The sequence below is a fragment of the Salmo salar genome, chromosome 03 (genome assembly GCF_965601325.2).
Source record: "Salmo salar chromosome 03, fSalSal1, whole genome shotgun sequence".
Lineage (NCBI taxonomy): Eukaryota > Metazoa > Chordata > Actinopteri > Salmoniformes > Salmonidae > Salmo > Salmo salar.
This window is the reverse complement of record NC_138293.1, coordinates 57820604-57843920: the sequence shown is the minus strand read 5'-3', so window position 1 is coordinate 57843920 and position 23317 is coordinate 57820604. Positions and strand designations below refer to the sequence as shown.

The 23317-nt window shown below is 40.9% G+C and overlaps 2 protein-coding genes across 4 annotated transcripts in view; both read right to left on the bottom strand.

Moving 5' to 3' along the window:
* The window catches only part of LOC106600871 (KAT8 regulatory NSL complex subunit 1), an 85359-nt gene extending 83429 nt beyond the window's left edge, over window positions 1-1930 (bottom strand). For both annotated transcript variants that reach the window (XM_045714965.2, XM_014192607.3), the window contains exons 1-2: window positions 1855-1930; window positions 513-970 (exon numbers count right to left, since the gene is read on the bottom strand). The gene's annotated coding sequence lies outside the window, so the exon portion shown is untranslated. The remainder of the gene's footprint in view (window positions 1-512; window positions 971-1854) is intronic.
* Window positions 1931-3046: 1116 nt separating this feature from the next.
* Window positions 3047-19174, bottom strand: cdc27 (cell division cycle 27). 2 transcript variants are annotated; one of them, XM_014192617.3, is made up of 19 exons: window positions 18971-19174; window positions 17520-17595; window positions 16829-16976; window positions 16562-16687; window positions 15603-15700; window positions 15161-15330; window positions 13118-13335; window positions 11544-11655; window positions 11182-11300; window positions 10763-10862; window positions 10017-10221; window positions 9548-9720; window positions 9171-9323; window positions 8736-8944; window positions 6321-6438; window positions 5938-6066; window positions 5718-5792; window positions 5023-5185; window positions 3047-4656 (listed from the first exon to the last, which is right to left on the bottom strand). In XM_014192617.3, the coding sequence occupies exons 1-19, from the start codon at window positions 18995-18997 to the stop codon at window positions 4568-4570; spliced, it is 2508 nt and encodes an 835-aa protein (XP_014048092.1). In that variant the 5' UTR covers window positions 18998-19174; the 3' UTR covers window positions 3047-4567. The 2 variants fall into 2 exon arrangements, with proteins under 2 accessions (XP_014048092.1, XP_014048093.1); XM_014192618.3 differs by having other exon boundaries at window positions 3047-4653.
* Window positions 19175-23317: the final 4143 nt, after the last annotated feature.

Here is a 23317-nt window from a genome sequence, read left to right as displayed (position 1 = left end):
GTAATCTAATTGCAATCATTCACTATATTACTTACAAATCCAGTTCCTTTCATTAGGCAAACATAAAACTGCTTACAGTTTCAGACGACAATAAACATCTATATGGATGTCATATCCCCTGCCTTATGATCCCTGCCATTGATATTCCACCTGTTCTGTATTCTGCAACTGTCCACTCTACTAATGTACTATTCCGCCATCTAGTGGTATTTAGTAAAGTTAACACCCCCTATATTGGATAAACCACTCCTCCACCTGTGTCAGCATATGACTCCCGCACCGTATTGCTGTAACAGTCTTTAGGTTGCTATGCCAGACAGTGACACAATATTGTAGTGATACATCATTTCAGATTATAGTGAAATGTCAACCATAGTCATTTCTGGAACAATGCACTTTGGCAATCTGTCCAAAGTTATTAAAACCAAGCACTGTGCATGTAATACCCCTATGCATGATGATGACACATGATCAATACTGTATCATGAAACACATGTGTCGTGTATACATACCTTGCAATAGCAAAGCTCACCTCCAACCAAATCCATCCTTAGGGTAAAAATATCCACTGTGTCTTCCAGGTACAGTGCATTCAGAAAGTATTCAGATCCCCTCACTTTTTCCACATTTTGTTGCATTACAGCCTTATTCTAAAATGGGTTAAATTGTTTTTTCACCCTCATCAATCTACACACAATAATCCATAATGACAAAGCAAAAACAGGATTTTAGAAACCCTATTCTTTTTTTATACATTTGCAAACATTTTTAAAAATATTTCTAAAAACCTGTTTTCACTTCATCATTATGGGGTATTGTGTGTAGATTGATGAGGGGGGAAAATGATTTAATACATTTTATAATAAGGCTGTAACGTAACAAAAGGTGGAAAAAGTGAAGGGGTCTGAATACTTTTCGAATGCACTGTGACTTCCACAAGGTAATTCCTCCACTTCTTTGTCCGAGGTACCTGTACATACAAACAAATTGCATTATAAATCAATAATATACCTATAAATCATGACTGACATAGGCCTACTTGGCATGGCCACTACAAAGAATGTCGAAAAACACTATTTGTACAGAACATTATGTGATCGATTTTTGTTGTTCTGAGTATGTATGACAATCATATTATATTTATAGAATGACCTGGCATTGTGCCATGTTCAAAAATTATTCTGCAAGTTATCTTGTTCAATTTTGGTGAAGATTTACGTGCAACTACAGTAACACTAGACTAGGACACAATCTTCCACAGTCTTCAAAATGAAGAATGAAAAGTGCATTCATTTGAGACTCAATACTCTGTTAGCTTGACTGATTTTGTGGAAACGGGCTGTAGCCCATAATCAAATATGTTGGCTAGCTAATAGCTAGCGAACTCCACGGCCCTTGTCTAAGTAAGTTAGCTAGCTGGCGCGTCTAGCATAGCTTGCTAGCAATCCCTGTGCTAAAATCTATTACTATCTTATAAACGTAGCTAACCATACACAATATCACGCACTGTGACTTACTGTGCAAAATTCTACTGTAAATATCACAATGTTATCACAATTATTTACTATATAGTGTATATAATTTTGCAAGTGTGTGTGTGCCTACTGTACGACACCCGAAGAACGATAGCTAGCTAGATACACTATTTGGCCTGTTGACTGCAACCCCACAGTAACGTTAGCAGTTTTACCTTAGCATTTCAAACTTGATCATCAAATAAATCAATAACATATAAAATAACACACTTCAATCCCATCTCTATTCATTTTATCTTCCAACATAATCCGTTTTGTAAAATTACGTGAGATAAACTCAGTTTTAACATGACAGAGTGAAGAATTCATGTTCACTTACCTGCACAAGTCAACCAGTCTTGAACCGGAATTACCCGCCTGCCTAGCACTGTGATTCGTCAATTTGGTTATGCAGCGATGGCGATTGGTTTATTTGTCCTCTGGTCTGCACGGATGGACGTCCAGTTGAAAGTAAATAATATGGAAGTTTACCAGTTGTTGTCATTAATATACAAGCTCAATAACAGTGCAATACTTTAAAATAAAATAATTTGGTTAGACTAAATAGTTAGCCAATTACTCTTCAACGTCAATTTCACCAAATTATCCCGGTCTCCACCAAATCATTTGCCACAAATTACTTTGTATTTAGTCTCCAAATTTCAACCCTTAATTGGCTAAACGGAGCATAATTTGTACCTAGTAATAGCCACTGAGAACAGTCGAAGCTGTTTATTTGCTTTTTCAGCAACCTATTACGGTGTTAGATGTGTTGACAAGCTGATGCTGGGTCACAACAATTGAATCATTGTCATTTGAAGGGGCTTTTCTTCAGGCTGCTGTAGTGTGTAATATTACATTGCAGGACTAAAATTGCATTATACGAGATAATGGTGCTAGCCTGTGGTTGTGTGGAGTGGCCTAGTTGTCGAGGACCTGAAATCGACTAGGTGTATTGTCAGTTAATGTCATGCCCCACTTGCAGAGGTCTTTCTGTCCTTCTACATGATAAGACTAACCTTAAAATAACCTTCTAAACGTTATACATTGGCTCCAAGTTCCTGCTTGCATCAGATGCAATGTCCTGCTATGGAAGTGAGGGCAAGGATACATCAGATGCTCTTCCCAGTTCTTCTGATCCAGGTCCTCAATTGTGGAAATATCCTCCCACTGCTGTCAGAACCGCTGAGTTATCTTCATCTCCTGTCCTGAAACAATACTGGTTTCCCCCCACTTATAAATCATGAACTAATCATTAGTGTTCTCAATGCAATTAATTGAGACTTGTGATATAAATCCATACTTAATTTAAACTAGGCTATAAACTGTTGTTCAGTCCCCCAATCATTGTCCAATTTACTCTGATCAGCATCTACTAAGATACATTGTCTTATCAGGTGTTTGTAAAGGCATACGCAGCCAACAAGTCTTACATTTACTGTCTTATCAGGTGTTTGTAGGCAGACGCAGCCAACAAGTCTTACATTTATTGACGTCACATTTTGGGGGAGTACAAGGCAGTCAAATAGAGGTCATGTTTAAAGTAGTTTATTCTATAATCTCAAATATCCTTAAAATGAATAGCACATATATACATGAACAGACATTATCCCCAAAGACAGAACACATTTTAAGACCCCGACGCACTTGCAAAATGACAACATAATATTTTGACCTGGCTGTGCAGAGAAATTAAGTTGTTTGCCTTAGAAAAAAAGGACCAAAACTTTAGGAAAGGCATTACAACTCCTTGATATGGGGCAATATTTCTGAATGTGGCACTGAGATTACTTTCCCAACTGTATGTTAAGAAGCACATTACGAAACATTGTATACATACACACAGAATCACTGCTGAATTCCCCAAACACACATTTGGATGTTTGGGTGATTAATTCTAGACCACATGCATCCAAATATTGAAACTGGGCATTTCATCCCCGTCATCATACATTGTATTAATGTGGTCAGTGAGGACCAACCTGTGGTAGGCTTGTGCCAGATCAGTTTGTGCTCTTTCCAACTCTATTAATGTAATTGTCAAGCCGAATATGTTTGGTACGACGAATGACAAGTAGTTGGCATGATAGCTCAAACAGACTGACACTCAGGCTAAACCTGTGGATGATTATCATATTTTAGCACATTTGTTTCTAGAAGTATTTCATGATGAATCACCTCAAAAGAACTGCACATCAAATCTTGTTGACAGGTTGATTAACCACTGGCTTCTCATATCGTTGTCAATAAGAGGCACTTCTAAAACAAACATGGTTAAATGTCACTTTTATTTATACATCTGTGATCGAGATATCTGTCATTGCTAGATCAAGTAGGAGATATTATCTGTCTGCTTTAGCTGAAACTTGCCGGGCCATAACCATGGTTGGAACACATTGGACATCCCAACGCCTGGAGAAAAGGCGAGAAAGGTGCTTGACCTCATTTCTCTCCCATACATTTACTCACGGACCAATCAGGAGAGAGGAACCAAAGAGTTACAGGCTATAACACAAGTGTTTATTCAGAGTAAAGCTGATAAAAAGAACATAAAAAAACTAAACATTAAGACAGGAACTTCCATGAATGTTTGTTGTTTATTCTTCTTCCGTGGGCATGAGCACAGCGCTCCAAACCTAAAAGAAGCGAAAGTGATGTCTTTCAATGATGATGGGCAGGACATTCAAAATCAGCACTGATGGGGCGATGTGGTGCTGATGAGGTATTCTAGGAAAAACAAACCAGAAACGAAAAAAAAATAAAAATAAACGTCCACACATGGCTGCATGGGAGCCGACGAGAATGATAAGCCAGTGAGGACTAAGGCATGACAGGAGAAGGACGAGGATGGTAGTGGTGTGTGTAGGGGTAGAAGAAAACGAAACCAAGAAATAGCAGATGATGAAAATAAATCGGAGGTACTGTATTAGCAGCAGTTTGTTTTCCTTTTTTTCCTCTTCCTCTTTAATACTGGAGTCCAGAGGTTGGCTCCAGATTGGCATGGTTTTTAAGTCCAAAAGAGGGGTCGGGGTGGAGGGGTAGGGTCAGGGGAGTTACAAGACCTCGTCGCTCTCAGCGGTATGGAGCTGCGTGTCGTCTGCGTCGGTCATACTGCTCTCCTGCGACTCCTCCACCTCAGCTGCTGGGGACAAGGTGGCGGTTAGAGGTCAAAGCATGGCTCCTGACAGTGGCACTTTTCAGCTTCCTTCTTGAAGTAACAGACAGAAACCTGACCATATTGGCATTCTCGCCCTAAGATATGTACTTTAGTGGTAGGCCACTTGGCTACACCTTTCTGGAGTGTTTCACATATACTATTCAAATTCGGACGTATATTGACTCAATTATTTACTAATAGTACTCAATGTTTAATTTTAAGGCTGTCAAATATTTTGCATTCATAAATGATGCAACTCATAACAAATGTACAGGTCATTGCCATCATTAACAGGGAACTAAATGGTCATAGCCATGCGTCAGTCAGTCATGGCAGTCACAGTGGTTGTACCTGAGTCATAAGGGTAGTCCTCAGTGACAGGCTCCTCGTCGTCAGGGAGGTACCTCTTGTCTATGGCCTCTTTGATCTGATTGTTGGCTCCTTTGGGATCCAGGTCCATGGCCCAGGAGAAATTCATCAATGCCAAGTGGGTCTGGCCCAGCTTCTTATACACCTGAGGGGAACAATAGGGAAGAAAGCGTTTGATTAGAGCAGGACACACCATCCATATGTATACATTCGTAAACTAGGAAATATGTCACTAAACCACTACCTACATTTACATATTGCCACAATTACCTCAACTTACCCGTACCCCTGCACATTGACTCGGTACCAGTACCCTTTGTATATAGCCTCATTATTGTTATTTTATTGGGTTACTATTTCTCCTAGTTTATTTAGCAAATGTTTCTTACTTTTTAAAAACTCTGCATTGTTGGTTAAGGGCTCGTAAGTAAGCATTTCACGGTAAGGTCTACACTACACCTGTTATATTCGGCGCATGTGACGAATAAAATTTGATGTCATAAACATCTCATAGCTATTTAGTCCATTGCACAAAGTCAGACTATATGAGATTTGAGAGGTGAGTGTAAAGTGGTCTATTATTGAGTACGAATATCAAAGTGACAGTCAATTCTTCACTTATGGTCGGCTCCTTTCCTCGTAATCCCCACAAAAAATAAAAGTTTACATTTGCTTACCTTTCCTATTAAAAAGTAAACAAGGGACTCTTTGGGCACTATTTGTTTCAGCTCTTCAAGCTCTTGAAGAGCCGCCTGAAAAGGGAACACAAAAACAGTTTGCTTAGACTTAACCAATAGAAAATACAGTGAACAATGATAATATTAATATGGAAGAAGAGGAATTGTGCTGAAAAGTAGGTTAGTCAGTGTTCGCTTGTGAAATGCCATATGGACCTACCTTGTACTTCTCATTAGCGAAGAGGATGGAGGCCCTGTGGAATTTGCATAGAGGGTTCTTGGGGTCTATGTTGATCGCTCTATTCAGGGTTTCTAAAGCATGGTCAGACTTCTTCAGTGCATGCTGAACCTGTGTGGAAACAACAGGAAACATGGAGCACGTTAGTTAGTGTGCCATAAAGAACATTGGAGAAATATGACTCAAGTACCAAATGTAAAATACTACAGGCTTTGAAAATAGTAACAATAATACATATGATTTATAAAAGTGTTTTTCTAAAACATAAAGATGGTTTAAAATAAATAAATAAATCGGCATATAATGTCTTGAAGTGCCCTAACAGACTGAGTGAGCTGAAAGAGTGAGTGTAGCGGGCCACTCACCACTCCGATGTGGCAGAGGAGCACAGAGCTCTGAGGGTTGATGCTAAGTGCCTTCTTGAAGTGAATCTCTGCCAGGTTGAACTTCTCCTGCTTATAGTAGATCATCCCCAAGCCATACCTGGAGATGGAGGGATAGAAATAGAGACGGAGAGAGGAGAGAGGTGAGATAACAAGTGTCTCCCATAATCCTGAATTATTCACTAATATCAAAATATGACGTTTTAGCTTTAATTCCTTACTGAGACTTCAGATTATTAATCTGCATTAAGGTAATACAGTGCTGTGTTCGAGAACACCTCAAGCGAGACCGAGTCGAGACCGGGAGGGGGACCTAGGGTTCGAGACATAGTCAAGACCAGAAAAATGCGAGTTTGTCAAATCCCCACCATAAGAGTTCAAAATGTCCAGTATTTCTGTGTTCATATTTCAGAACATATGGAATCTTTAGATATTCAGAATAGTGAAAAAAAATGCATACTGGGGGAAAATAGAGCCAATCTACAAATTATTACTAACCCAAACACAGTGGGGAACAATGGGCCTTCTACAGGCTAAGGATTTATAAAACAATGATTATAATAATGCTAATTCTATTATTTTCAATGTAGTTTGATTTAATCTCTTCAGTTTTTGTTGGAAAGAAAAGGTTAACGCTGCAGAGAAAAAATTTTATCCAATCAGGATTTCTTTGCTGGTCTCTGGGGAGATAAATCTACCTAGTTAAGTCAGCCATTGGCTAGGCCATCAGAAGCTAGAAAAAGGCTTCTGCTATTCAACTGTAATAGGGCCAAATTTTGGAATGACAATGAAATCAACCAATCACATTGACTTAATGAGTGGGACCGTTTTTTTACAAAAACATATGGAAACTTCTGCACTTTTGAAGGCCGACAGGTCACTGCGCAATAGCGAGCAGTAGTTTTCCCACGGTCTAGCTAGCTGGCTTTTGTTGTCGGCTAGTTTGCAGCGGCTGCAGCAGGTGTTATCAAAGAGGATGTTGTTGCTAATTTGTTAGCTTCTCCCTTTTCAAGAATAACTTTCAACAATAAGTTTTATTGTAGCGCACTTGCTGTTAGCCAACTCTTTGAAAATAACTTGTGAGAAACAGTGTTGCATTGAAAGTGGAACTGACAGCATTTTAGCAACATAAAATCGTATACAAATCTGTTCATATACACACACTAGGAAGAATGACACTTAAATTCTGACAAGCAACCACTGGTCATTTTTACGTTTCATAAATTCTTAGTATACGTAATTCCCAAACATTCTAAGGCATTTGTGAAAATTCTATAGCAATATAAAGTGGGAAAATGGCTGTGCATTTGGACAATTAATAGTCCCTGCAGTTAATAAAAATTTATAAAAACATGTCTTGTCCAGGACCGGAGTCTACACAGACCGGTGCGCTATAGCCTATCAGAGCTACAGTAGACCTTTATATAATCATGCCATTTGCTACATGGGCCTGCAATCATTCACTTTGAACTGGACTGTGTTTACAGGCAGTTGTAACAGCTCAACTTTAGATCATTAGAACGCATTCGCCAAAAGCCACAAAAATGTTTAATTGTGTAACAGTCGTTCAAGTTCTTGCTAGCTAACCAAATGACACCTGCATCTCTAGCTTTGTATAGCCACCGAAAAACGATATGGGGGGGAAAGAGAGTCACTTACACACTCCTCCAATGGCATGACATCTTGCTAGCTAGCATTAGGCTCCAAGTTTTTAGCTTGCTACATAAATAGATATAGCCACATTATGACTGACTTGTGATCATTCCCTTGCTAGTTTGATTGTATTGACATTCCCAACTTTTGTTACATTCATCCGTTTTTATATTGAGTCATTGAAACTGAAAAAATGCATCCCGAATGGAGGCAGCAAACAATGTAACAGGCCAGCTGTGATTTTAAAACCTGATCTTTTTTGGATTACCAAGAAATGTATTGGTGAATTATAGGGATGCACCAATATGACATTTTTGGCCGATACAGATATCCGATATTTTCCGTGCCAAAAAACCCGATACCGTCATTTACAATTTTAGCAGCCTTTTAAGCATTTTAGTACAGTTAAATAGTTGAAACACACACACACACACACACACACACACACACACACACACACACACACACACACACACACACACACACACACACACACACACACACACACACACACACACACACACACACAGACCAAAAAGTTATTTTGTTGGTATTTATGCATGTCCCAATTACCAGTAAAACATAATCAAACCCTATTTCTTTCAATTACTTGCTGTGCTGTTTTGTTGTTCATTTGTTCAGTCGTTTCATTCTCAACCATAATAGAGCATTTTCACATCTATTACGATTGTAATTCAGATTTTGTCACATCCACTATCACTCCAAGGTTGTGCACTAACTCACCAGGCATTGTAGTGGCGTGTGTTGACTCTGATGGCATTACGGAAGCAGGCCAGAGCCTTCTCCAGCTCCTCTGTGAGGACAAACTCATGGCCTAGCAGCGTGTAGGCGTAGGCAAAGCCCGGGTTCACCTGGATGGCACGCTGAAAGAACTTAATGGCTATGTCATGCTCCCTCTGCAGACTGAAACAGTTACCAGCCACGCACCATGCCTAAGGGGACAAAGAGAGAGTTGGGGAGGAGGGAAGGAATAGAAGAGGAGCGGAAGGAGCAAAAATATGGATTTTTTAAATTAAGGCAACCATACTCCAAGACAGAATCACTTGTAAGCATTTCCCAATGGAAAAGTCTCAATTGAACGTACTTTTTAGTCCAGGACTAGACATGTGGATACGGTACATGCAACTGTTTGTCCCAGTGTGTTAGTTAACTACGTACCTCTGGTGAATTCTTGTCCATGTCGGTGAGGTCTTTGGACAGGGCCGACAAGGCCACGTCCTTCTGCAAGTGCCAAAGGGTGGTGGAGTAAATCTCCATGCCCTCCACCCGGTAGCTCTCGATGCGCCGCACCTCTGAGAAGATCCTCTCCGCCTGCAGGGAGGGGACAGGAGGCGAATAGTGAGAAAAGTTTCTAACCGAGCCATTGAGAAGAAGCAAAAGCCACCATACACAGCCATCGACCACTCTTTGCATCCATTTGACAGTCTTAACCCTGTGAAACTGTAGTAAGGACAGGAGCACATCTAGCTTCAGATGCCCACAATCCCCGTTTTAGGTATGAAAGATGAACCTAGCAAAAGGCGGCTCTCCCTTACCTGCATGTATTCGGCCAGCTCAAAGTGGGCCCTGCCGATCTGTCCCAGGACCCACCCTGTGTTGTAGTGATGGGAGGGCAGCTGGCTCAGGATGCTGATGGCCTCCTTACAATTGTAAGAGCAGAGGGCCAGGTACCCCCGGCCGATGTCTCGCATCAGTGACATCAGGCCATCTGGAACACAGAGGGAAAAGAGGGGTTTGGAGATATGGACTTGTGATGGCATCTTTGTAAGGACATTGTATGACAAGGTGGCTAATAAGACTATAGAAATGTAGTACAATTCTAACAATGTAATGCAGTAGTATTCTGAATGTTTTTTTTTAATTCAGAAAACTACTGCATTACATTCACATAATTTGTTTTTAATGGCAGTGTATCCCTACATCTCACCTCAACATCTTGATATGGTCAGGCAAAGAAGACAAAGTCAAAGTGTGAGAGTTAATTCTAACAGTGTCCCAGCTCACCTGCAGCAGCCTTCTGCAGACTGAAGACCTGGAACTGAGGAGAGCCCATACTGACTTTCCCCTCTGTCATGGACGAGTCCAGCTTGAGGATCTCAATGCTCTCGTTCAGATTGGATGGGGTGATGCCTCCCTTGCCCATTTTTGACTTGGTCTTCCGGTTGGGGATTTTGGTGGGGAATTTCATTTTCAGCTTCTTGCTATTCTCCTGTTGAGGAATGTTTGTTTGTGTTTAGCATCTCAAAGACATCTGCTAACGTCAGAACCATGCCCCCCCCCCCACACACACACACTTTTGATATTTGGTAATAGGAAAAAGAGGAAAAAGAATATCTTTGCCAAGAATCTCAGCAGCACAGCCCAGTGCCAGTCTGTTTTGTGCCAACCTCTATTCTATATAGAACAAAATAATACATATAAAATGCAATCTCTGCTCATAAATATAACACTACTTAAAATGCTAGACTTGAGAGCGAACTGATGTTTTTGTTTTCCTGGTTCAAAAGATGCACCACAAATCCTACTGTCCATCTCAATTCCAGTATTTGGTTATATGTTTAAAGGAAAAATCAACTCAAACTATATTTTGGTATTTGTTTCATTAGTCCACAGTCCCATAACATATTGCATATCAGCAGTCAAGTTTTCAAGATATTGGACTTTCAAGAAGCAAAGTGTCACTTGCCATATCATCTCATTTGAAAAAAAAATGTCATTGTAAAATTCCCAAGTAGTCTCTGCTACGTTACCTTGGCAGTAGAGCTGGCACTGGTGAAGAGTCTGGAGCTCCGTCTGGGCTGCACGTTGGGAGGAGCAGCGATTGTGGGGCTCAGCACTTGAGGCGTAGTACTACAGTAGGCACAGAAAAACAGAGCACAACAATGGTCATCAGGTCTTCATACTTAGACAACCACTAGCACAGAGAACACCAACGCCATGAGTGACATTTTGACCAAGCAGAAATGCTGCAGTGTTTGAAGTTTAAAGCACAACACTTGACTCAAAACAAGTATGGACCACAATTTCATAACATTTACACAATTTCACTCTGCATGAATTCTCACTGAAAATAAACAAGTATTGTGAGGACAGCTGTCTTTTTTGGCAATATCTCTGCATTTCCATAGTGTAAACATGGGTCCATATGGGCCTTTTAATGAGCACATACCTGGTCTGTGGGGGGGCAGTGGTCTGAGTCTGGTTGAAGGGGATAGGGATGATCTCCCTGCTGTTGCCACTCTGTGCAAACACCGACTTCGTCCCCGGCTGACTGATTCTCGCTACAGACTGAAGAGGAAAAAGTGGGAACAAGCTATTTTTTTTTTAATGTCCAACAAAACATCGTTGACCTCCATTGTTGAATCTGTCACTGAAATTAAAGGAATCTCCTTTGAAGTAGAAATGTTTTCTATTCAGCGTGCATAGAACGATTTTTACACACAGTGTGTTGCTCTTCGATCAATGCTCCAAATAGGAGAACCACATAGCGGTTGGCGTGTTGTCTTCATTATAGCAATGACGCGTGCGTACCTTCTTTGGTGGGACTCCGGGAGGGGGTGGCTCCATCCCCGAGCCACTGTGAGAGTAGTTCTGCAGATACAAGGGGTCCCCTGGGCTGGGCTCCAGGGGCAAGATTCCAAAACTGGGAATAAGATCATTGAAATGGATTCTCAGTATTTCTCATCTACATTGTTGACTTATTCAGCTCTGTATAATTTAGCCTATCATCCAGAAGTCCCCATGGAGGCCATTTACATCCAGTTGCAGTACCAGAGAAGCCTTTAATGCAGGTAGAAAAGCCCTCACAGAACAAAACCGTCGTAGAGGACAGAGGAAAAGCAGTAATCAAGACGTCCTCTGAAGCCAGTTATCATTAGTCTCCCTAATTACAGGCTAGTGGACAATGGAGTTGGAGGATGAATGAGAGACTAGTATGTACTGCAGCCAAGTGCACAATATCAAATTATAACCTAAATAATGTTACTTGACTACAATTTTCAAATACATGGACAAATTACTAGCGGAGTGATCGCTGACAATATAATAATGTTCTGAGGAGAGTGCCAATGCATATGCCTCTATAATGTAGGGTGTCCAAATAAATAAAAAAAATGCATATTTTGACCAATGGGTAAAATAACATTAAATTGGGCAGATACTCCTAAGAAAACCAATGCTCCAAATCTCATGTCTCTATCATAATCCATTCAAATGTTAGAGTTTTCACCCTTGTAGGATGACTAAATCAATGGAGGCCAGAGAAGTGGTCAAAATACTGGAAAATATTCTGCTAGGCTGGATGCTGTGCGATAATTAATAAGGCAAACTGACAAGTTCACCGTTTAACTCAACATCTTTCTTATAAAATCCGCAGGACATAAAACAATATAGAGGTAAGATAGATATTGATTTTGACACATATGTAATGCTTTCATATTTTAGTATAAACTTTTCGTATTAATGTGAAATTCCTGCTCTACTTCAAAGATTTCACAAAAACAAACGCATCTCTGTGAAATGTCAACGGAGCATTGAGTGTGTACCAAGCTTTTATCTTCAAAGTCTTTTACATTTAATTCAGCTCGTGTCATGCTAATTTAGCTTTTTGCGACCCGCGGAGACAACTTTGAAGATAACCACAAAATGCTAAATCCTTAAAATCCTTAAAACCGCTATGTCAACAAAGCTTAGCTTAGCTTAACGGATGTATTTGGTTACAAAATTCGACTTTTTTGATATGTTAAAAGACCCCACTGAAAGATTTAGAACATAAATAATCATATTTGTCTTGGTCAAATGTATTTTATAAACATAAGGAAGTGAAATTGAATCACCAAAGTGCATTTGTACCCACTCTGGGCAGAATGGGTGGACACCCTACATAATAACACTGTAAAAGTAGTCAAAGAAGGAAACATGTGGGAGTGCCTCAACACACAGGGAATACACGCCACACTCAAAATACAGTGCCACAGGACACTTATGAGCAGATTGACACAGGCACGCGTTATCTATCCACTTATAATAAAACAGCCCAACACATGTAATAGAGCCTCTACTGAGAAAAAACATCATGTGTGTGTACGGGGTGAGACCACCAGTACCTGGGTGTTAGGGGGCTGAGTGCTGCCGGTCCCCCCAGTAGACTGCGCCCACTCTTGGGTTTGTTCTGCACTTGTTTGGATAGCAGGGAGCCGCCTGTACCCAGAGGCCCTACAGTGTCCGGGGAGATGACGGACGAGTCGATGTAGGACATGGTGGAGTCTGTGTTCAGAGACGAGTACTTCGAGTTGGAAGACTCCAGGTTCAGTCTGTTTAATTCCTACAGCGGAGGCAAAGGGAACGAGACAGCAGTTGTCAGTTCTTCATTGCACATTTGGATAGGCAGGTTATTACAAAGAACTGTGGTCTTTGCTTGTGAAGTGAAATTTATCATAAAGCGTTCATTAGGGGTGTAACGGTTCACCAAACCCACGGTTCAGTACATATTGCGGTTTTTGGGTCACGATTCAGTAAATTATCACCTTACTGTAGATAATTTTAGTGTTGGCAAAAGATGTCAAACTAACCCAGGAATAGATCATGAGCCATATAATGTAGGGCCCTATAAAATCTGTATTATTTTTTTGCCTGGTTTCATTTAGTTTTTCCAGGTTTCAGATTTATCCCATTTTTCAGGTTCACTCAGAAATTGGAGGTCCTGGGGCCTCCCGAGTGGCACAGCAGTCTAAGGCACTACATTGAAGAATCTCAAATATATTTTGATTTGTTTAACACTTTTTTGGTTATTACTTGATTACACATGTGTTACTTCATAGTATAGAAAAACCCTTGAATAAGTAGGTGTCCAAATTTGACTGGTACTGTTTGTGTATATTCACTAACGTTCAAAAGTTTGGGGTCACTTAGAAATGTCCTTGTCTTTTAAAGAAAAGCAAATTTTTTTCACATTAAAATATCATAAAATTGATCAGCAATAGAGTAAATTACTATTGTAGCTGGAAACGGCAGATTTTTAATGGAAAATCTACATTATGTATTTTTCTTTGAAACTCTATCTAGAAGGCCAGCATCCCGGAATCGCCTATTCACTGTTGACATTGAGACTGGTGTTTTGCGGGTACTATTTAATGAAGCTGCCAGTTGAGGACTTATGGCGTCTGTTTCTCAAACTAGACACTAATGTACTTTTCCTCTTGCTTAGTTGTGCACCGGGGCATCCCACTCCCCTTTCTATTCTGGTTAGAGCCAGTTTGCGCTGTTCTGTGAAGGGAGTAGTACACAACTTTGTACGAGATCTTCAGTTTCTTGCCAATTTCTTGCATGGAATAGCCTTCATTTCTCAGAGCAAGAATAGACTGACGAGTTTCAGAAGAAAGTATTTTGTTTCTAGCCATTTTGAGCCTGTAATCGAACCCACAAATACTGACGCTCCAGATACTCAACTAGTCTAAAGAAGGCCAGTTTTATTGCTTCTTTAATCAGGACAACAGTTTTCAGCTGTGCTAACAAAATTGCAAAAGGGTTTTCTAATGATCAATTAGCCTTTTAAAATGATAAACTTGGATTAGCTAACACAGGAGTGATGGTTGCTGATAATGGGCCTCTGTATGCCTATGTAGATATTCCTTTTTTTTCTTCCTTTTTTTAAATCATCCATTTCCAGCTACAATAGTCATTTACAACATTAACAATGTCTACACTGTATTTCTGATCAATTTATGTTCTTTTAATGGACAAAAAAAAGTGCTTTTCTTTCAAAAACAAGGATATTTCTGTGACCTCAAACTTTTGAACAGTATATATATATATATATATATATATATATATATATATATATATATATATATGTGTGTGTACATATTAAAAAATATATATACATTTGGGTTCACATTGCGGACCGAACCGAGGTCCCCGTACCAAACAGTTCAGTAAGAATAAGTTTACTGTTACAGCCCTAGTGTTCACAGATCACCTTCTTCCACAGTCCCAACCCCTGACCAAACACCAGGTCAAACACTCTTTCATCTTGGCACCAATGGAATGCAAGCCATCATTGTAAAGAGAGCCAAACCTATCCTTAGAAAAATATGAACAGGAATACTGGGTTTAAATGGACAGGGGGAGGGAGAGTTGAAGGGACGTACTAAGGTGTCCTGGGGCGTCTCCATGAGCACCGTGTCCACCTGGCGGTGGGGCATGTTGTGGCTTGGTGTGTGGGCAGGGCTGATGGGGAACAGGGGAGGGGCTCCACTCCCACCGCTAAAGAACTGCAGGGACGTCAGTCTGAAGATCTGCTCTGGGTCCGGACGATCACCTGACAACAAAGATACAAGTTAATACAATCAGCTTAAGAAAAGGGGGGGAGGGAAAAGAGTGGATTTGAGCCTGAGCACCGGTCAGGGAATTAGATTTGGATCTGCCATCATGCATGGGATTAGGACCAGTGTTTCTCATGTTTGTCTTACAATGACAAGTGAATCAAACTCTATTGTTAATGCAAATACATATTCTACTCTATCATCTTAACATGCATTATATAACTAACTATCCTACCACCCACCCATCCCAGCTGATTGACTGACTCACCAATCTGACAGAGGGACTCAAAGGGAGACCACAGGAAAGGATTCATACTCAGGCTCTTCTGATAACATTCAGAACCTTTGGCCAGACGATCCGTTTTGCTGCATAAACAGAAGGAAGAAGAAAATAATGATCTCGATATTGAGTGACGCATGTGGGTGACAGGCACGCAAGTGCAATCACACAACAAAACACATTGCGCCCGGTTACGTTAATCTAATTCAGAACATTCAGGCTAATATCTTTGTCAGGATTAGCTTGTTACTGTACCTCAAATCTAATTTATAACAGGAAGCAACCACTCACCAATAACCTTTGCTTAACCGCTACATTGGTTTTCCTGACATCACACAGTAATAATGCAACAGCACTGTGAAATATACCAGCACACCACATTGTTGTTTAGAGTCTGATTTCTGAGATGGTTAAACCTTAGAAATTGAGACAACAGCATTTTGATTGTGGTTCATGCATGTCTAAATTGTAACATGATGTTCATGAGTAAGTGATAATTAAATGCTCGGACATTCTAGCCCACTGGCTGAGCTTACATCATGTTCTAAATACAGTATCTCTGTAGAAAAGGACATCCTCTGCTTAGGAGGCTGCTGCAGCCCCTTCATGCATTCAAATAGTCCATTTGAATTGACCAAGGTAACATCCAAGTATCATTCACAGACATGCCTCCTCTCCAATTCTCAATTTCTGCTCCCTTTAATTCATTAGCAACACCATGGGAAGCTGAATTAACAAGGTTTCCTTCAGGACACAATAAACGAGTCCATCGCGACTACGCCCAACCCTCTTCACTAGGGTGCAACGTCTATCACTCAGTTGCATAGTAAAACATTAGGTATTGCTATGTGATAGCTAGCAGACAAGCAACCAACTCTCAATTGAAAACGTTCCCCGAACATGCTTTAGATTGGTCAACAATGAAGTAATGAACATGGTTATCCTACCAATAGATTTGCCCCAATAGGGACAATGTGAAACAGGCAGAGTCTCCAAACTCTGTGACGATGTCCTCCTGGCTCTTCTGTTTGTTCAGGACCCCCCCTGTCAGGATCTGCTCTCCCTCTGCAAGCCTGGGAAGAGAAGACCGGACCACTGATGTGAGCATACAGGGGTCAAAGAGGGAGGGAGCTATCCAGACACTCTGGATTCAAAGCATGCACAATGCAATAGCTATGAGACCTAAAACACTAGAAACAAAATAACATCCTTACTTGCTCAGTTCCACACAGCACTTGGCGAGGAGGTATTTGCATTGTGGCGTTGTGCAGCTGTGCCCCTTGAGAAGGCGGTATGCCTTGTAGGCCTTTCCTGAACGATAGTAGCATGTGGCTAACAGAAAGAGGGCCTCCTCCGAATGCACTGTGAGGAGGATAAGAGATGCATCCAAATAATGCATTTGCATAATTTGCACTTAAATTAACATACAGATACATACTCTGACACACACACAAACACCAAAAGCACAATCCCAGATGACTAGGAGTTATAAATATAAATGTTATTCATTTGGCTCTGACATTTTCAGACTTGCACTGACAGCATTAGATTCCTTTTGGCATGTGACCAATGTTCATACTTGACATGTTATTTTGATCGACTCATGTCTACGCTATAGCCTAATAGTCCACTGCAGTGTTTTGCGTTCCACATTAAAGCAACAGCAGCCTACAGGCTATTCTATAAGAAATGACAATGTGTTCTAAAACCTGTTTTGCATGTGTCAGTCAGGCCCCACAAGCCACCATCATGTCAAAACCTTTCAGAAGTATATGTGTGGATTAAAGCAATCAGGTGGAACTGTACAGTTGTCTGCATAGTAATGTTAAGCTGAAAGAGGAGGAGCTCAGCTGTGCTGCAGCATGGACAGGATCTTCTTAAAACAAGAGGGGTAGATTTTATTACCTTCAGCATATAGTCTCTCGGCCAGGAACACGGCATCTCTGTAGGCATAGTGGTTTAGTGCATGCCAAACAGCAGCCTAGACACAGGGAGAGAAACAAACATCTGCATCTCTACATATTGTCACACAGCCTACTATGATTGTCTGATCTGGTGGTGGCTCTGACAGCAAGCTTTACAACTCACTAATAATCAATGGCCTAATCAGTCAATAAGCACATGCGTTGATAATACATTCTCTGAATACAAAGCTTGCAGCTTATTATAGCAAACTATTCAATCTTATGGCTGGCTGTTAGCTAGATAGCTATGAAATGTTGACACAGCAAACAACCATTAGCTAGTTACATTCGACGGGCAGACAATGCTATCTTTAAAAAAAAATGTTTTGGGGGGGGGGGGTTCACTGGTCTAGGGCTTAGGCGAATTTCAGTTTTTTGTGGTGTCAAACATTTAGCTAACGTTATTTCATCGTTCGATATCAATACCAACATCTGTGGCCATAGGATAACTTAGCAATGTAACGTCTAGCTAAGTACCTCAACTCAAATAGAGGTACTTGGCTGTTAGTTAAGATAACGTTACTTGGCTATGTCAGAGCTGATGATGTTTAAGGTTACGGTAGCTAGCTGGCATGTAGCTAGCTGCATCAAATGTTCAACAAACGCTATGTCAATGCAGGCAGCAGTTATCTATGTAGCTAGCTAGCACTGAGTAGTTAGCTAACTAGCCAATGGTTTTCAACATTTTCAATTCAGCTGTCAAAATGCCCATTTACAATACAACCTGAAATAACCAACACCTTGGTCAACATACTAGCTAACTTAGATGCTAGCTTAACGATTTTAGCGTTAGCTAATGTTATGTTGCAGGGAGAATGACATCGAAATAATGTCAACCATCATCAATCTGATCAGCTGTAATGTTTAGCTAACTAACTAACTTTAGTTAATTTAGATAACGTTATCTGAAAAACTCACTTTACTGTCATAGTCTAAGTTAGTAACGTTAATTAGCTAAAGTTAGCAAGTTATGTTAGTCTAGTTTGCCAGTGGCTAACTAGATTACTAACATTAACCAGATAATTTCAAAACAAATGTTGAGGCTCCATAACTAGTAGCGAGTTAATGTCGCTAGCTAAATATGGCTAATGACTGAGTACCTAGTTAGCTGGCACCTACCGCTATCTAATTTCGTATACCTGGCTGACAGTGGCCGTTCTAAAGAGTACCCCTGTGTGGTATATATTGAATAACAGGCACTAGTTTATCGATTTTAACAACTATGCAACTATTCGGAGACTGCTAACTGGCTAGGCCAAACCATTTCTTCTCAGGCCTCGGTGTAGCAGTAGTGGACCTTTCTGGTAGGGAGGTAACCATGCAGGCCACAATACATTCCTCTTGTCCTGCATGTGACAGTTCTCTTCTTGGTATAGCAAACTGCTTCGTTACCTGAACAGGTTCCTGCAGCACCGTCATTCCGTTGTCAGGCTCCTTCTCTCGTCCACTGTTTTTTGTTTCCCTCTTTCTTCAGTTCCTTTCTTAGTTCAGTATCCAGGCCAGAAGTAGCTCTGAAGATTTGAACACAACGACCGTTACCGACCATGCCGAAAGCTCCCGAACATATCCGAAACAGATGCAAACGTATCAGTTTACGAATAGAATCGAAGATCAGCGAAAATGTCCGAAACTGTTGCTAGCTGAAATATAAACTCGTGAATCAACCATAGAGACCGATATAACTAATCTTTATATCTGTGTAAGTAAATCCGAGACACTATGTTTAGTTTGATATGTTACGTTTCATATGGTATGTATTAATTTCTGGATGTCCATCATCCATTTCATATGATATGTTACGAAATGCAATTCCTACAATATGTCACGAATTTCAAAACGTATGATATTGTTACTCATTCCAATTTGTTGTTGCCAACGTTAGCTAGGCTAAGGGTTGGGGTTAGCTAACATGCTAAGTAGCTAAAACGTAGTAAGTAGTTTCAAAGTTGCTAATGAGCTAAAATGCTAAAGTTGTCCATGATGCTTATCGAACATGTAACCGTTGGGTTGCAAAACGTTCACGTTACCAACAACTATCCTTTCATTTTTGCCTTAACAGGGCTTGACATTAACTTTCTTAGCCACTTGTAAGTAGGACAGATTTTTTTACTTGTCTGAAAGCTCAATTAAAAAAAGGTCTGTAATACCATGGGCCAAAAGATGACTGAAAATTGTGTTGTATGATACCAGGAACCACTTCACAAAATATCCTTCATTATTATCACTGGTATTGACAATGGAAGGCTGCTGGTCTCTGATACTATGTATTATATCTCCTGCCGTTGTGGCCTTGAGCAAGGCACTTACAAAGTAAAATAATGCACTGATAGGCTACTGTATAAAACACGTGGTCCTTCAACCCTCCATCTGGAGAGCTACTTGATGTGCAGGATTTTTATCCAACCCTGCTCAAACACACCAGATTTAGCTTATCAAGGTCCTGTTATTTAAAAAAAAAAATGTTACAATGTGGTGTGTTCGAGCAGGGCTGGCGCAAAAGCCTGCACACCCAGTAGCTCTCGTGGACTCTCCAGGATGAGAGTTGGCCACCTTACAAAATTACAATTACAGCCAAATACTTTTGATGTCTTTATAAAAAAAATCCCTCATTCAATGAACCAGGGATCAAATTGCCAAAGTGGATGAAGTAGCTAACTAAGATGTTTATCTATTTGTAAGGTTAAAATATTCAGTGTTCAGGGGAGATCTTGACAGCATAGGAGTTACTTGTCAATTAGGCTATTCTAAGAATATTTTTTTACTTTGTCAGAATTACATGGCCAGTATTGAATAGAGGAGAATCCTAGCCAATTTTGAGCACTTGAGAGTTGGTTTTACAATCGGAGTATGCTGCATTGGTTTCATCAACTGTGTGTTGGCTGGCCATTTGTGGTTATACACGAGTGCCAGCGCAAAGTTATTTTAGGACATCAGACAGGACAATTACATTAATGCATTGTAATAGCTAAATAGTTACACTAGCGAGATAACTAGCCAAATTACACACATTTTTTAATTGGCTATCTATTTAGTCTGTTGTATATCATTATTTTACCTGCTGCAAAAATGTCTCTCTCTCATCTGGCAATAGCCCACTGGCACACACGCAGGTGATGCACACCATGGCTTTCCAGGATTTTCATTGCTTACCAAAAATGGGCTATAACTGGACAAATAACTCACTAGCAATTATTATCAACAAATGTGCAAACGCGGCTCACTTTGATCTCAAAAACTCATCTTGCGACTGCATGATTGAAAGAGTGCTTGTGCCTGTCAAATCAAAGATTATTTGTCACGTGTGCTGAATACAACATATGTAGACTTTACAGTGAAATGCTTACTTACAGGCTCTAACCAACAGTGCAATTTCTAAGTTAAATTTTAGCGAAGCTATATACAGGCACCAGTTAGTCGGGCTGATTGAGGTAGTACAGAGAGGGAAAAAAGTATTTGATCCCCTGCTAATTTTGTACATTTGCCCACTGACAAAGAAATGATCAGTCTATAATTTTAATGGTAGTTTTACTTGAACAGTGAGCGATAGAATAACAACAAAAAAATCCAGAAAAACGCATGTCAAAAATGTTATACATTTATTTGCATTTTAATGAGGGAAATAAGTATTTGACCCCCTCTCAATCAGAAAGATTTCTGGCTCAAAGGTGTCTTTTATACAGGTAACGAGCTGAGATTAGGAGCACACTCTTAAAGGGAGTGCTCCTAATCTCAGTTTGTTACCTGTATAAAAGACACCTGTCCACAGAAGCAATCAATCAATCAGATTCCAAACTCTCCACCATGGCCAAGACCAAAGAGCTCTCCAAGGATGTCAGGGACAAGATTGTAGACCTACGCAAGGCTGGAATGGGCTACAAGACCATCGCCAAGCAGCTTGGTGAGAAGGTAACAACAGTTGGTGCGATTATTCGCAAATGGAAGAAACACAAAAGAACTGTCAATCTCCCTCGGCCTGGGGCTCCATGCAAGATCTCACCTTGTGGAGTTGCAATGATCATGAGAACGGTGAGGAATCAGCCCAGAACTACACGGGAGGATCTTGACAATGATCTCAAGGCAGCTGGGACCATAGTCACCAAGAAAACAATTGGTAACACACTATGCCGTGAAGGACTGAAATCCTGCAGCGTCGGCAAGGTCCCCCTGCTCAAGAAAGCACATATACATGCCCGTCTGAAGTTTGCCAATGAACATCTGAATGATTCAGAGGACAACTGGGTGAAAGTGTTGTGGTCAGATGAGACCAAAATTGAGCTCTTTGGCATCAAAGAGTGTTTGGAGGAGGAGGTATGCTGCCTATGACCCCAAGAACACCAGCCCCACTGTCAAACATGGAGGTGGAAACATTTTCTGCTAAGGGGACAGGACAACTTCACCGCATCTAAAGGGACGATGGACGGGGCCATGTACCGTCAAATCTTGGGTGAGAACCTCCTTTCCTCAGCCAGGGCATTGAAAATGGGTCGTGGATGGCTATTCCAGCATGACAATGACCCAAAACACACGGCCAAGGCAACAAAGGAGTGGCTCAAGAAGAAGCACATTAAGGTCCTGGAGTGGCCTAGCCAGTCTCCAGACCTTAATCCCATAGAAAATCTGTGGAGGGAGCTGAAGGTTCGAGTTGCCAAACGTCAGCCTCGAAACCTTAATCACTTGGAGAAGATCTGCTAAGAGGAGTGGGACAAAATCCCTCCTGAGATGTGTGCAAACCTGGTGGCCAACTACAAGAAACCTCTGACCTCTGTGATTGCCAACAAGGGTTTTGCCACCAAGTACTAAGTCATGTTTTGCAGAGGGGTCAAATACTTATTTCCCTCATTGAAATGCAAATCATTTAATAAAATTTTTGACATGCGTTTTTCAGGATTTTTGTCGTTGTTATTCTGTCTCTCACTGTTCAAATAAACCTACCATTATAATTATAGACTGATCATTTCTTTGTCAGTGGGCAAACGTAGAAAATCAGCAGGAGATCAAATACTTTTTTCCCTCACTGTATGTAGGTATGGTTAAAGTGACTATGCATATATGATAAACAGAGAATAGCAGTAGTGTAAAAGAGGGGTTGGCAGGTGGCGGGACAATGCAGATAGCCCGGGTAGCCAATGTGCGGGGGCACCGGTTGGTCGAGCTAATTGAGGTAGTATGTACATGAATGTATAGTTAAAGTGACTATGCATATATGATAAACAGAGAGTAGCAGCAGCGTAAAAGAGGGGTTGGGGGGGGGGCACACAATGCAAATAGTCCGGGTACCCATTTGATTACCTGTTCAGGAGTCTTATGGCTTGGGGGTAAAAACTGTTGAGAAGCCTTTTTGTCCTAGACTTGGCACTCCTGTACCACTTGCTGTGCGGTAGTAGAGAGAACAGTCTATGACTGGGGTGGCTGGGGTCTTTGACAATTTTTAGGGCCTTCCTTTAGGGCCTGGTGTAGAGGTCCTGGATGACAGTCAGCTTAGCCCCAGTGATGTACTGGGCCGTACGCACCACCCTCTATAGTGCCTTTCGATCGGAGGCCGAGCAGTTGCTGTACCAGGCAGTGATGCAACCAGTCAAGATGCTCTCGATGTTCCAGCTGTAGAACCTTTTGAGGATCTGAGGACCCATGCCAAATCTTTTTAGTTTCCTGGGGGGGAATAGGCTTTGTCGTGCCCTCTTCACAACTGTCTTGGTGTGTTTGGACCATTCTAGTTTGTTGGTGATGTGGACACCAAGG

Coding starts and splice junctions, on each gene's coding strand:
- cdc27 (XM_014192617.3), bottom strand. CDS start 18,997: ATGACGGTGCTGCAGGAACCTGTTCAG. Junction 15,331..15,602: donor TGAGTCCCTCTGTCAGATTG/GTGAGTCAGTCA, acceptor CTTTGTTGTCAG/GTGATCGTCCGGACCCAGAG. Junction 8,945..9,170: donor TGGACAAGAATTCACCAGAG/GTACGTAGTTAA, acceptor TTGTCCCCTTAG/GCATGGTGCGTGGCTGGTAA.